Here is a 14,926-nt window from a genome sequence, read left to right as displayed (position 1 = left end):
TAATTTCTATGAAATGGCAACACTGAAAACTCTTCAGGTTTGTATTTTCTATTGTAGAATAACATTATCTATGATTGTGGTAAGTTGCATTCTATGATCTCATTTCACTTATGAAAAACAAGCAAAAGAAAAATGGTAAATTTTGTATAATTTTTAGTAAGGCAGGCTCTTAAGCTAAAGGATACGGACAATCATAAACTCACACGGCCGGAGATGGAACCAAAAATTTCTCGCATTGCAGCTGAGCGTTCTACTCCTAAGCTGTGCTCCTTGAATCCCAATTCATGTATAGTTCGAATCCCTCTCACCGACCACAAAGAAGAAAGGCAGACGGCTAAAATGCTTAACGTAATGTAACTACTATATGTTCCTTTGTAGAATAAAACTGTTATCTCAAATTCCTCCGACATGTTACTAGCAATTGTTCCTCCTTTCACCCGTATAACGTGTTCTTTCTTTGGAAATTACTCATACAGGTACATTAACCTGCGCCTGTAAACTGTCCTGATCTGCATTCTTCGTACGTGCACGCAGACACAGACAATACTGTTTCATGTAATAAATGCCAGGCACAATCTTCTTAACGTGTACACTTTAAATATATTTATTTACTACCTATCGTAAGAATTTCCATACACAGTTTCACTTACATCAAATTTTAATTCCTGAATTTTGTTTGTACTTTCAATCTTTCGGCTCTCTTTGATTGACTTGATCATGGAGGATAAAAACAAAACTGAACAAAATAAAAACAAAAAGGAATGGACTCATTAGGAAAGAGCAGTGCAGAAACATCCAATTTTATGTATTGCTGCGTTTCCCGTCTCGGGAATCAACAAGTGAACTGCATTAAGGTGAGCCATCTTCCTCCTATTATTATTATTATTATTATTATTATTATTATTATTATTATTATTATTATTATTATTATTATTATTATTATTATTATTATTAATAATAATAATAATAATTAGTTTGTTGTTTTGATATCCCTTATTCTAGTTTTAACCGCCGTGAGTAACGCTATAAAAAGACACGGGAAGTTGAAAGAACATTTATTTATTATTCAAGAGTAAGACTATTCATGGCTTTGGATTGATTGTTTTAACAAAAGAGACACTTACCAAAGCTTAAAACCCACTTTATTTTAAATTATAATTTAAAGTATAATTTAAAGTATAATGAGAGGAGCGACGTGGATAGGAGTACAAAGAGAAATTTCATAACAAATATGATAAGAAGAATAGAAATGCTGGAGGATGAAGAGGAAGGAAGGAAGGAGAACATACATAAATTCTACAGACAGTTAGAGAAGAACGGTTACAGCAAGAAAGAGTTAGAGAAGGAAGAAGAACGCAGGAAGAGGAAGAGAGGGAGAAAGAAGAATGAAGAGGATGAGAGTAGAAAATGGCATGGCATAGAAAGTATGGGAGAAGAAACGGAGAAACTGAAGAATTTATTGAAGAAAGGAGGGGTCAGAACTTATAGAAAGAGTGGAGAAACTTTATTAAGATCAATAAAGAAAAAGAATGGAAAAGGAACTAAAAAAATTAATGAAGAGGAAAAAGGAGTCATCTATAGGGTATGGTGTGAGGACTGCGATATGTCATATATAGAAGAGACAGGAAAGAGAATGAAAGAAAGGATAAAACAACATGAAGATGATGTTAGGAGGAAGAAAGATAGCAATGTCATATACAAACATGTTAAGGAGACGAATCACGGAATTAATTGGGATAAGACGGAAGTATTGGAGATGGAGAAAAGAGTGATAATAAGGAAGTGGAAAGAAGCGGATTGGATAAAGAAGGTAGGAAGAGATAAACTGATGAACTGGACAGGGGGCTTACCAATTAATGAATTATGGCAAGGAAGTTTGAATAGCATAGAGAAAAAGAAAATTTAAAAAAAGGCCCTTATAAGAACCAAAAATGAAGGAATGTGATTAATTGGAAAGTGAACACGAAGACTTATGGGATTGGCTGAAGCCCTCAGTAAATAGGAAAATAAATAAATAAATTTAAAAAGAAAATAAATAAAAATAAAAAGTACAACAATGACTATATATATATCTGTCTGTTAAAAGAATTTAAACTTTTTCATAACAATGACTATATATATGACGGTTAAAGAATTTAAACTTTGTCATAACAATATTTATATATATATGCCTGTATTTTCATTTATTTTCGATAGTGTCTGAAGAAGGATATGCTAGATATCCGAAACAGTTACAAATTATAATTTAAAATAAAGTGGGTTTTAAGCTTTGGTCAGTGTCTCTTTTGTTATTATTCAACAATTAAAATTTTTTGTGAGCTGGTTGCTATTATTCCTCATTATTTCCTCACTTATCATGAATACTGTAATATCCTGCAGGATTGTGTTTACAAACACCCAACGTGTGCTTCTATTTACAAACATCAACCATGTGCGTCTTATTATGGATTACTATGGCTGCAGTCCAAAGAGACAACAGCGACACCACTGGTCACATGACAACAGCAGCGCCACTGCCTCACCTGCTGCATCTATATAATTGAGTGAATTCCAAGGAAGGACATCAGTCTGCGACTGCTCATCCCTCCTCTAGCTTGCTCTGGAGCTCTAGGAGATACCTCTCGTTTGCTTCGGAACTCTAGGCTCCCCATCTGCCCTATTAGCATGCTCAGAACTCTGTTGGGCATCTTAACCCTAGTCATCTAGCTTGCTCTGGAGCTGAAGGAGATACGTATCCCAAAGCCTCTCGTTTGCTTGAAACTCTAGGCTTTCCTTCCTTCCGCTTAGCTTGGTATGGAGTTTTGTGGCTTTTTAGTCCCTCTTTGCTTGCTTCGGAGCATTTGGGATTCCTAATCGACTCCACCTAGCTATCAGTCTCGGCTGGTCATCCCTCCTCTAGCTTGCTCTGGAGCTCTAGGAGATACCTAACCCAAAGCCTCTCGTTTGCTTCGAAACTCTAGGCTTTCCTTCCTTCCGCTTAGCTTGGTATGGAGTTTTGTGGCTTTTTAGCCCCTCTTTGCTTGCTTCGGAGCATTTGGGATTCCTAATCGACTCCACCTAGCTATCAGTCTCGGCTGGTCATCCCTCCTCTAGCTTGCTCTGGAGCTCTAGGAGATACCTAACCCAAAACCTCTCGTTTGCTTCGAAACTCTAGGCTTTCCTTCCTTCCGCTTAGCTTGGTATGGAGTTTTGTGGCTTTTTAGCCCCTCTTTGCTTGCTTCGGAGCATTTGGGATTCCTAATCGACTCCACCTAGCTATCAGTCTGCGACTGGTCATCCCTCCTCTAGCTTGCTTTGGAGCTCTAGGAGATACCTCTCGTTTGCTTCGGAACTCTAGGCTCCCCATCTGCCCTATTAGCATGCTCAGAACTCTGTTGGGCATCTTAACCCTAGTCATCTAGCTTGCTCTGGAGCTGAAGGAGATACGTATCCCAAAGCCTCTCGTTTGCTTCGAAACTCTAGGCTTTCCTTCCTTCCGCTTAGCTTGGTATGGAGTTTTGTGGCTTTTTAGTCCCTCTTTGCTTGCTTCGGAGCATTTGGGATTCCTAATCGACTCCACCTAGCTATCAGTCTCGGCTGGTCATCCCTCCTCTAGCTTGCTCTGGAGCTCTAGGAGATACCTAACCCAAAGCCTCTCGTTTGCTTCGAAACTCTAGGCTTTCCTTCCTTCCGCTTAGCTTGGTATGGAGTTTTGTGGCTTTTTAGCCCCTCTTTGCTTGCTTCGGAGCATTTGGGATTCCTAATCGACTCCACCTAGCTATCAGTCTCGGCTGGTCATCCCTCCTCTAGCTTGCTCTGGAGCTCTAGGAGATACCTAACCCAAAACCTCTCGTTTGCTTCGAAACTCTAGGCTTTCCTTCCTTCCGCTTAGCTTGGTATGGAGTTTTGTGGCTTTTTAGCCCCTCTTTGCTTGCTTCGGAGCATTTGGGATTCCTAATCGACTCCACCTAGCTATCAGTCTCGGCTGGTCATCCCTCCTCTAGCTTGCTCTGGAGCTCTAGGAGATACCTAACCCAAAGCCTCTCGTTTGCTTCGAAACTCTAGGCTTTCCTTCCTTCCGCTTAGCTTGGTATGGAGTTTTGTGGCTTTTTAGCCCCTCTTTGCTTGCTTCGGAGCATTTGAGATTCCTAATCGACTCCACCTAGCTATCAGTCTCGGCTGGTCATCCCTCCTCTAGCTTGCTCTGGAGCTCTAGGAGATACCTAACCCAAAGCCTCTCGTTTGCTTCGAAACTCTAGGATTTCCTTCCTTCCGCTTAGCTTGGTACGGCAGTTTTGTGGCTTTTTAGCCCCTCTTTGCTTGCTTCGGAGCATTCGGGATTCCTAATCGACTCCACCTAGCTATCAGTCTCGGCTGGTCATCCCTCCTCTAGCTTGCTCTGGAGCTCTAGGAGATACCTAACTCAAAGCCTCTCGTTTGCTTCGAAACTCTAGGCTTTCCTTCCTTCCGCTTAACTTGGTATTGAGTTTTGTGGCTTTTTAGCCCCTCTTTGCTTGCTTCGGAGCATTTGAGATTCCTAATCGACTCCACCTAGCTATCAGTCTCGGCTGGTCATCCCTCCTCTAGCTTGCTCTGGAGCTCTAGGAGATACCTAACCCAAAGCCTCTCGTTTGCTTCGAAACTCTAGGCTTTCCTTCCTTCCGCTTAGCTTGGTATGGCAGTTTTGTGGCTTTTTAGCCCCTCTTTGCTTGCTTCGGAGCATTTGGGATTCCTAATCGACTCCACCTATCTATCCGTCTCGGCTGGTCATCCCTCCTCTAGCTTGCTTTGGAGCTCTAGGAGATACCTGTCCCAAAGCCTCTCGTTTGCTTCGGAACTCTAGCCTAACTTTTCTGCCCTATTAGCTTGCTCAGAACTCTGCTGGGCATCTTAACCTTAGTCATCTAACTTGCTTCTGAGCTCTGTGATTCTTTTTAACCCCCTCACTGCTTGTACAGTGCATTAAGAATCCTAAACTCCACTCCAACCTAGCTTGCTTCAGAGCTCTGCGGATCCTGCCCTAGGCTGCTAGGGCTTTGGGTCACCTCTTGTCAGAAATATTTTTGTAATATACTATTTATAGTGGAATTTATAATAAAAACCGGCAGTGGGAAAACGATTCCGGACTGTAACTTGCTCTACCTACACCTGCACAAGCAGAACTTTACAACATAGAATCATATATTTAAACAACTTACCACTTCTGGTATTCCAAGCAACTGACGAATTTGTGGTAAAAAGACACCCATTATGACTGCCGAGTCCAAAGAAACTTCATACGGCTCCGTTATGTTGTCCTGATGAGTGCACGGTGGATTGTAGATATGGATTCCTCCCCACCGAGGAGATAAGAAAGCATTGCTCAACACCTTTCGCTTCAGTCGCTGATGATAGATATATAACGGAGAGTCTTCACACGTTGGGACATACACAACAAAATTCAACGTTGGGTTCTGAGACAAGTGCGAAGCTGAAAAATAAATAAATAAATAATAATAATAATAAGAGTATGTACATGATATATTCTGTGTTGCATTTATTATCTTCACAACCTTTATAACTAAATTGTAATATATATGCTATATATACAGGGTGAACCTGAAAGGTGTGCACAAACTCCGAGAGGTGATTCGTGACATCAAAACAAGACACGATTTCGCTATTGTCGAATTCCGCATCGTCTATGAGTGACAGGAGTGTCAACTTGAAATCGAAACTCTAATCGTGACAATACATCGTTTCGATTCCAAGTTGGCACTCCTGTCACTCGTACACGACGCGGAATTCGTCAACATGCAAGACGACTTTTTATGTCTTCTTTTGATGTTACGAATCATCTCCCGAAGTATGTGCACATCTTGCTGTTCCCTTCCAATTGTCAAGATTTCAGTTTTGATTCCAAGTTGGCACCCCTGTCACTCGCCCTTGGTTCACCCTGATATATATATATATATATATATATATATATATATATATATATATATATATATATATATAGATAGATAACCACTTGGCGTAACGGCCCGATTTGTGGGCCTGAGCCGCTCCACGCCATCTGTTAGCGACTGGTGGAACTACGTCCAGCCTAGCAACGAAACGCGTCGCCCTATCGCTAACCGTCGTATCGGGAGCTTTCTAGACCTAGTAGCCGTCACGTCTTTTATTCTCATGGCTCCCCAGTTTGCCTCACGACGTTGGGTGGACGCCGAAAATTGGGGAAGCACCAGCCGGGAATCGAGTTGAGTTGATTTTAGTTTAGCGTCCCTTTCAGCAGCGAGGCTATATGAGACGTGGACCTACTGATTAACGTGGAATCCGAACCACATGACCCAGCCGGGAATCGAATCCAACGCTATAACCACTAGACTACGTTTATGTGAACATATACATACAGGCTGCATATGTGAATATATACATACAAAGTACAATGCATCGCATTGTACTTTCGGCAACCTCTGTTACCTTCGTCAGTAGCTCTCGGAAACTCACATGAAAGTTTATTCACTTTGTATGAAGAGCTACTGACGATGGTAACAGAGGTTGCTGAAACAGTTAAGTACAATTAAGTGTATTTGGACGCATTTAGTTGCCAATATTATTTTTTTATATAGATTATTGTCCACTTATTTAGTTCCTTCGAGGTTGCTTTCATTTTCTAAAGTTTTATTCAATCGCTAAGCCACAGCAAAGAATACGTGTCGGGTCCAAAAGGTCACAAGATCTGCTAGTTGTAGTTGCGTACCTAATTCTTGCGTCGAGACAGACCTGCCTCTCTCGAAGTACAATATCAAGTTTAATAATATGAGAATTATCAATTGCATTCGTGCTGATGTGTTTTTGTATAAATCAACTATTTTCAAAACTTATACAGTGTACGAGAATATTTTGCCGACAAATTTTTAAATGAATAAAGGAGAAAATGAAGTGTTTTCCTAAATATAATTTCGTCCGGAGACCTTGTCGTCCTGTTTCCTCTATGGTACTGCCATGTTATCTTCTTAATTTTAGTTCTTTTACTCCTTCAAAACCCTGATGATGGAACTGTGTGTACGTTTGAAATGTAGTAGTTGTTGCTTGCAGAATGAAAGGATAGTTCTAAATTTTATTACAAAATACCACTTATCTATACTAATACCTGTAAAAGGTATGAGTAACCATACACTACTTTCACGCTCCAATTTTTTTGAACTATATCACGTTATGTTGAAGTTATTGCTGAAACATTTGTTAGTGAAATACAATAGAAATTATAAGGCGTTTTCGGAAAACTTCGACCCAATGAAACTTACCCATAAAAGTAAACTATCCTTTGTGGACTTTTTCGTGAGATATGAGTTATGCCATATAAGCATTTCGATAGTAAGGTTCGATACTTTTCAAAAAGTATCATACCTTATTTTTTCCCGCGTAAACCAATGAAGCGCAGGAGACTTTCTGTAGATATAGAGGCAATCGTGAACTTTCTTCCGCCCGTAGAAAATATCAGTCGCTGGCCGTCGTCCCGCTCGCTCCCCCCACGGCACGGCATTGCCTAACACTCCCCAAATTTTCTTACACACACCCTTAGGTATAATTTTTTTTTCAGTTTGTATAAAAATGTGTATCATTATTCTGAGTGCACACCCTCTTTTATTTTCAACGCCCCACTAAGTAAAAGTTCCTGGCGTTCTTACTGCTTACGTTATGTGATACTACCGTGAATACCGAGATGGTATCAAATAAATCAGCCTCAGTGCGCAGGCTTTGCAATGCTAATTTTAAAAAATATAGGAAATCAGGACTAAAAATTATAGGTTTCGCGAAGCTGTGAAAAAAAGGAACATTTAAATTATCCAATAGGTAGAAATAAAAAAAAATCTTGTCCGAGTTCGCACTAAAGTTCTTTCCTGGCCAGCAAGATCACCTGATCTCTCCCCAACTGAGCACGTTTGGATCTTTCATCAGTCTAGTAGCTACTTCTATTTCCTTCTGTACTGTTTCGTCTATTTCATTTAATTTCTTCAGAGACGATTCACTCTTTGGAAGTTCCTTTGATAAAGCTTCTTGCTTCGCATTTCTTCTCTGGAAATCTTTACCACTGCAGCCTCTTCGGATCTGAACTCTTCTAAGTAATCTTTATACTTTCTCCAGGCGTTCTGCATAGCATCTATTAATTGCTTTGTAACAGGTAGATTTTCAACTTTTTCTCCATACATTCTAATGCTGTCCTTTACAGTTCTAAGAGCCTCTATACTCTCGTGTGCAAGATGGAATCGATCACTTTCTAAAATGTGTTTGTTCTCTGAGAAACCACGTTCCATATCAGCACTACTATGAAATATTGACAGGCAAGCTTTGACCACTTTAGTCATCATTAGATATTTAATTGTTCCACATGAATTTCTTATATCACATACTCTTGTCCAGTATTGATCCACGAGCAAGTATCTGACATCACCATACTCAGGTTTTTTTATTATTATTATTATAAACCAAGAATCTTCGATAAGTGGCTCCACAGGCATCGTCCATGAAGACATCGATGTTCTTACAATCAGCAAATACATGCTTCATTTCTTTTGCTAAATTCCGTGCAAGGGATAAACAAGTAATCTTTTTTTCTGAATAGTGGATGTAGACACTGCAGGTACTTCAACAATGGTTTCGATATTGATAACTTCTTAAGCAGTTTTGGAACCACACAAATGTAGAATCGCTTCACATCCTCCCTGAATTCCCTCTTTTGTAGCTCTGAGCAGTTAGCTATTACAGTTTGCGCTTTCGCTCCTACGTCAGGTTGCCGCAGAAGGTATTCCCAGTTCTTGAAATCAAATGCAGATAATACAGTACCCTCTTTCTCACCCAACAAATCTGGCTTCACAAACTTCAATAGCAGCATTCTGACTAGCTCTGATAACTCTTGAGTAGAGTAAATGAATTAGCGGGTCTTTGCGTTGAAAGAAACATAGAAATTTATCAAAAATAGCTTATGTACAAATGATGAAATGCAGTTTGGCTTCAAATAATTTGTCTTTCAGAAATTGTTTAATCCTTCTGTAACAATTATTTTCATTGTATGCTTTATTTTGTGCTCTCCATTTAACCACCCTACTGTGGAGACAAAAGGCATTCCAACCACCCACACCTTATTTCCTTATGTTAGTTTCACAAGTGGAAGTAGCAATACCACAAATATATAGGAGGTTTCGTTAAATATAGGAAATATAGGAGTTTATAGGAAGAGATGCATAGGAAAAATAGATGCATAGGAGATATATAGGAAAAATAGGAAATATAGGAGAATTAGAAAGCCTGCAGTGCGACTTCTTTGCATATACTTTCTCTTATTATAGCTATATTAAAAATACAAAACCAGAGGACAAAGAGACATTTCCATTTTCCACTGAACCCCCCCCCCCCTCCCAACAGCTGCACAGAAAATTGACATCGACTAATCAACGTAGCTTTTCGTACTGAAGAAAAGAATATCTTAATCATCAAGCTGAGTCAATGCTTTTGAAAAATAGTGCATGTTGAATTTAGCATTAGAGTATATGGCAAGAAGTACTTTTTTCGATTTTAAAAGAACGTTAAGAGATAGAAACGCAGTTCTTGGGAAGTTTCCAAAAGACAATATCAAGGCACATCCCCGATAGTACTAGAGTGGGTTTCCGTAAAGTTCCGGAACTGCTTAAATCGGGACGGAATTTGCTGCAAAACCAGTTCCAACACTAACACAAAAGCCAGATAAGACAATTTGATGCAGCATTTGCTTGAAACGTACGGTTGAAAAAAACATTGTAAAGTAAAAACAATTGTGAGGTGCAAAAGTAAACAATTAAATTAACAAATATTTAGGGATGGTACTGAGTTTGAGACTAGTCTCGGACTCGGTATCATCCCAAATTACAGGCCTTATATCTGGAGAACTACATATAGTGTAGCCAAACACAAACTATCACTTAACTCAGTATGATGTCCTTATTCCGTAAAAAATACGAAAACTCGATTTAGGGTCCCTTCAAAAATTTTGTAGCCCCTGACCCAAAAACTAATTAATGGCCAAGATCGCAATCTTTCGATGCATTTTTTTGGATCATTCCTAAAACTCTTGGTCTGTTTTTGTTTGTTTGTTTGTTTCTTTGTTTGTTTTAATCATTCCTAAAATTCTTGTTTGTGTAGATAAGATACGTCTACTTTCAAACAAGTCCAGCAAATTCTGTCCCTCCGGAACTTTTCGGAAACCCACTCTAGTGCCATTAGATGTGCCTTGATATTGTCTCTCGGAAACTTCCTAAGAACTGTGTTTCTATCTCTTACCGTTCTTTTAAAATCGAAAAAAGTACTTCTGGCCATATACTCTGTACTCTGGCCATATACCATACACTCTGGCCATATATCTTAAATTAGACATGCGATAATTTTCGAACTCGTTGACTCAGCTTGATGATTAAGGTATCCTTTTCTTCAGTACGAAAAGCTATGTTGATTAGTCGATGTCAATTTTCTGTACAGCTGTGGGGAGTTTTCAGTGGAAAATGGAAAACCCCCATTTCCATTTAGGAATGGGTTTTCAGTGGGCTTTTTGCCCTCTCCAGCGAAAAATCACGTGGATTTTTTTTTAATCAATTCAAGAAAATCGAATGTATATTAGTGCGTACTGAATAGGTGGCTGCTTATGAAGGTTTGTCTTTGAATAATCCAATAGAAAATATGTCATCCACCTTCCATCAGTTCCTTTAAGTTTGTGATCGTCTCATCACAATTTCATTTTGTCTGCAGTCGATAACGATTTCAAGCTGATTATACCTTTTATAAGTAGCTACCTACGATGTTCTCACTAGCGTACATTAGGTTTTCCTGACTTGAATTATTTGAAAAAGATACAGCTGTTAAGAAATCTTTGAACCACGAATACGAATTCATATCAATGTGCATGTCATTATGTCTTACGAATATAAACTTCTCATAAGAAATTATTCACAGGTGTTATGTTTTATTCAGTCATGTTAAGACACAGTGCAAGTAGGGTCTATTATTTTAGCCTTAAATTGTAAAATAAATTTTGATAGTCAATCCGTGTAAGGTCAAATTGGCAAAGAAACTATGGTATTTATAGTTATTATGGAGCATTTAGGACGCCATTCTCTTATATTTTCCACAATATAAGGATTGTTGGTAGCTTTTGCTAAATTTTATTGAACACGTTTTAAAGTATAATTATTGTTGTATGCATGTCCGCCAGCAGGGCAAGGCAAGGGGGTCAGTTAGATCACTTATATTTTCGAAAAGTGTTGAATTCTTCGAAATACATGTCAAAACTTGTTACATTGGCTTGCTAATACACTGTTGTATTTAATAGATTAGTAGGAAATTCTATAGCACTATAGATATTTACTATATTTAATACATGCACAGTAGAGTAGCCAGAATTTCATTTCGGGATGGGTCAAACAACGAAAATTTTCGGTAACAGGGAAACTAAAACGCAATTTTAGAGTTTCTTTCAACAACTTTAAAATTTCCAGGGGGTTCCGGGAACCCTCAGTATTTGGTAATGTGACAACTTAAAACGTAATTTTAGGTTTTGTTTTAACTACTTTTCAAAATTTCGGGGAGTCACTAAAACACGTAATATTATGACTGTCCTTTTCAGATATGATATACTAATATTGCTTGTTGTAGATTTACATGTGTATAATTTTATATTGAAATGTACCTTATATATGTTTAGTCTATTAACTTTCACGCAATATTTAAGCGCACATTTTGATTGCCATTCATTCTGACTGCAAAATCTCTATTAAAATTTTGAAATGAAATGAAATTATTTTTTATTTGGCGTCCTAGGATTTGTTCTTAGGAGATGGATGATTAATGAAAGGGAATGATTATGAAATTAAGTTTTGTGCTCACCGGGAATCGGGCTCGAGACCATGTATACCACAGGCGCACGCGCTAACCACTGGACCAATAGGGAGAGCGTAATAAATATATAGGTTCTTGAGACCTTGATGGAAGTTAGTTATATACCAGGGGCCCCGCACCACCTAACGCCGGCCCTGTTTTTATAAAAGCATGATATGGTAATAAAAGTAAGAATTGTGATTTTAGCTCTGTATTAGTATGGGAGATAATATGTATGGATGACAGGAGCAATAGTTTGACAAATTTTAGAAGTCCTAAGTTTGCATACGAGTAAAAAAACGAAGATTTTTAAAACAGATTGGAGAAGAGGGCACTTCTGGCCATCATCCTTCGTAGAAAGGCCAATTAGATTGGACACATCTTGCGAAACTGTCTTCTTCATACCGCCATAGAAGAAAAGATGGAAGGAAAGCGAGGAATAGGAAGAAGAATACAAGTGATCAATGATTTGAAAAATAGAAGAAAATATTGGGAGTTAAAAGAGGAAGCTGAAGATCGAGATACATGGAAGAAACATTTCCAGGTCCAAACTGAAAATTAAGAAGAAGAAAAGAAAAACATTCATTAGTTCCAGGACCTGACAAGTCAAAGGGCTGAATACTTAATAATAAAAATGAAAATGAAAATGAAATCTTTGAGTTTTACGTCCCACGATTATGCCGGTTAGGCTAAAGAAGACGGTGATGATGAGTAATGAATAAAATGGTGGAATGAAGAAAGTGGGAGGAAACGGGAGAACCCCGAGAAAACCCACGCACACGGTGTTTGTCCACCACAAAGTTCACTTGGCGGGGGCTGGGATCGAACCCGGGACCCCAAGCACCAGAGGTGAACGCTCTACCACTGAGCCACCGCGGCCCCCTACTTAATAATAAGTTTGCATGTAAATATCAGGGGCGTCATTTCGGACTTCGCTTGAGGGGGGCAAGAGCACCACCGACATAAGAAGACTTCCACGTTTTTTACTAGTATATTAGCAGTCAATCGATTAAAGTATATATATTACTCAAACTCTTGGGGGGGGCAATTGTCCCCTCCTGCCCTCCCTAAATGACACCCCTGGTAAATATGTTTAAAAAGTAAAAATAACATGTTAGAAATGATCAAAAAAAAATGGATCAAAAGATTGTGATCTTGGCTAATAATTGGTTTTGGGATCAGGGTACAAAATTTTTGAACGGCTTTTTTTTTATTATTATTATTATTAATATACGGAATAAGCACATCATACTGAGTTAAGTAATAATTTGGGTTTGGCTACACTATATGTACTTCTCCAGATATAAGGTATACAAGAAATTTTTTGCCTGAAATATATTGGATCTTTTGATCAAAAAGAGAACTACCGGTAAATTTAATAAAGTAATTCAAACATTAAAATATTTTCATGCTAGTTCCATAATAAAATTATTACAACTTTTGGTATAATCCTCCCAAATTTGCTAATTGCAGATGCGCCCGCATTCTGCGTGGTAACAGTGATATATTAGCAAAGAATGGGGCAGTGTCCGCACATGCACAAGCGCCCTGGCCTATCCTACTGCTATAGGCTACACTGCATTGATCGTTAAACCTTACCGTCACCGCTCTATGCTGTATTAGGTTTAACGTTATTACGTACTACGTGTTAATACCACTACTGTCTAACGTCAATCGTCGAGTTTATTTTTATTACACTTTACTTCGTTCAATGTTACAAGCAGAAAAGTTTCATCATTTTAATTATACCGTACCAATAAACTAACTAACTCTATGACATATCGAATCCGCAGACTCAATGTCCCATTCACGAAAGCTCTCCACTGACTTCTATCTTTAGCCAGCTGCATCTAGTTTCTACTTTGTATTTCTATTTCTGCGATATCCATCTTAATATTGTCCTCCCATGCAAGGGCACCCATCAGGGGGGGGGGCAAGGTGGGGCGCTCGCTCCCCGATTTACAGGAAATTTTGCTTCGGAAGATCGAAAACTCAATAGATATTTTAGAATAGTTACCGCAAAATTTGAGACTACCTTTGAAATGTCGCTTATACTTGTCTCCCCCACCCTTGGAAACCACAACATGGGCGCCCTTGCTCCCATGTGCGTCTAGGTCTTCCAGTTACGACTTTGAAAGCGTTTCTACTTTCTTCTATTCTCGTTACATGACCTGCCTTCCTGAGCCTCCTAGGCTTGATGAGCCTAACCATCTTTGGTAAATGATATAAATTATGCAGTTTCTCATTATGAAGCTTATGCTATTCCTCATTTTCGCCGCTCTTGGGCCCGAATATTCATCTCAGAATTTTATTCTCAAATACAAAGTGTAATTTAAAAATACTTTATTTTTAATATAGTAGTAACTGTAACGCTACGACCATTTAATGTTATCCTCCGATACCCTGATCCGTTAGGACAAGCAGCGTCAAGTTGGAACACGTTCTGACTTGTCAGTCAGCGTCCAGAGCCGCTCGTGAGGCCGTGTTTGCCGTGTTTGTTGCGCATCAACAACGCGTGAACATTAAATTCTGTTTCCAATTGCAAAGAAGTGCCAAAGAAACTCATAAAATATTGAAATTTCTATGTGGCGACAATGCTGTAACTCTGAACACTGTTTACAAGTGGTATGAGCGATTTAAAAGCGGAAATGAGTCGGTAGAAGACGAGCAACGTTCAGGACGTCCATTAATCTAAAAAAAAAAAAAAAAAAGGTAAAAATTGTTCGTTCAAATGAGCGAATAACTATTTGAGAGCTTTCCAAAGAACTAAACATCTTGTACGAGTCCGTTCAAAGCCTTTTAACCACCGATTTGCAAATAAGAAGAGTGAGTGCGAAATTCGTTCGCCGATTTTTGATCGCCGAACAGGAGTTTTTAGCCGAAAAATATTCCTGTCTGTCCACATGCACAGTACTCTCCAGATATAACATGACAAGACTTGTGGCTCTTCCCAAAAATTAAAACCGTACTTAAAGAAAGAGTTTGGACACCATTTCTGACATTAAGAGGGCTACGACAGAACATCTGAACGCCCTTCGCCCTTCCAAAAGACACCTTGCAG

At 38.8% G+C, this 14,926-nt stretch overlaps 1 protein-coding gene across 1 annotated transcript in view; it reads right to left on the bottom strand.

Annotated features, from left to right (window-relative positions):
- The window catches only part of PIG-S (phosphatidylinositol glycan anchor biosynthesis class S), a 75,510-nt gene that overhangs the window by 16,240 nt on the left and 44,344 nt on the right, over positions 1-14,926 (bottom strand). Inside the window, exon 6 of the mRNA XM_081768142.1 lies at positions 5,178-5,449. Within this exon, the coding sequence (XP_081624268.1) occupies positions 5,178-5,449 (272 nt within the window). The remainder of the gene's footprint in view (positions 1-5,177; positions 5,450-14,926) is intronic.

The sequence above is a fragment of the Thermobia domestica genome, chromosome 8 (assembly GCF_964235325.1).
Source record: "Thermobia domestica chromosome 8, izTheDome1.hap1.1, whole genome shotgun sequence".
Taxonomy (NCBI): Eukaryota; Metazoa; Arthropoda; class Insecta; order Zygentoma; family Lepismatidae; genus Thermobia; species Thermobia domestica.
This window is presented reverse-complemented; position numbering and strand designations above follow the sequence as displayed.